Here is a 961-nt window from a genome sequence, read left to right on the forward strand (position 1 = left end):
CTTTCATTTTTATTTTTCGGATTTCTTATTTCCCGTTCCTAAGTACATATATTACTTTTGTTCCAAATTAAAACATATCTCCATTTCAACTTTATATTCCACTTAAATTGCATTTCATTGTAGTTTGCATTTCCGATATTCCGCCTTTCATTCACTAGTCTACTATAATCTTTGGTTTAACAATCAAGAGCCAGCCATGGTGAACAACGATACTATTATTAACTGGCTAATAGCATATAAGTGACAGAAATGTCTAATATAATTTCATATATATCGTCACATTTCCAGAGATTACCGAAAACATCAACACTCCACATCCTTTTTTATTGTATCCTAGAGCCCTAGACGGAAATGAAGTGACATCTCACCCTGAATGCAATAATACCACATTCATATAGCGCGCATGATGATCTGGAATTTAATTTTCTGCAAACGTATGAGCCGACTGCAAATTTTTAATGAACGGATGTTCTATTAAGTATCTTTTTATGGCTCTTTGTGGAAAAAATGCTTTAAAAGGAATAGTTTCACAAAAGAAATGCAAACTATTACATTTGCTTTGTAAATTAGATTTTTTTTTTATCTTTGAGATAATGTGTGATGCTTCATCAATGAGGCCCACTTAAGGAATATTCAATATATTTTCAGAAAGAAAATTCTTGGTGTTTTGCAGTATTTAACATTTTCTTTTAATCCAGATTTTTTAGGTGGAAAGTAAAACATATATCAATGCTGGGATATATTTGCAAATATTTAGCAAATAAAAGGGTTACATGAACATTGCATCATCGTTTCCAAACTCTCGTTCTCGCAGTTCATCTGCAATTATGCGGATTCCGTTTTTTCAGTATTCTCAGCAGTAGTAGAAGTAGAACCAGCATCAGAACCACCACCGTCTCTACCCTCGGTGTTGCAGGCAAGGCAAGGTAGCTTCTTCTCGAGGGCAGCTCGATACTTAGGA

The 961-nt window shown here is 34.0% G+C and overlaps 1 protein-coding gene across 1 annotated transcript in view; it reads right to left on the minus strand.

The window, feature by feature from the left end:
• Nucleotides 1-726: 726 nt before the first annotated feature.
• The window catches only part of LOC119581674 (rhodopsin-like), a 1,238-nt gene continuing 1,003 nt past the window's right edge, over nt 727-961 (minus strand). The window contains exon 1 of the mRNA XM_037929799.1: nt 727-961. This exon is cut by the window's right edge and continues 1,003 nt beyond it. Within this exon, the coding sequence (XP_037785727.1) occupies nt 826-961 (136 nt within the window). The 3' untranslated portion in view covers nt 727-825.

This window comes from Penaeus monodon, chromosome 15, assembly GCF_015228065.2.
Source record: "Penaeus monodon isolate SGIC_2016 chromosome 15, NSTDA_Pmon_1, whole genome shotgun sequence".
Classification (NCBI taxonomy): Eukaryota; Metazoa; Arthropoda; class Malacostraca; order Decapoda; family Penaeidae; genus Penaeus; species Penaeus monodon.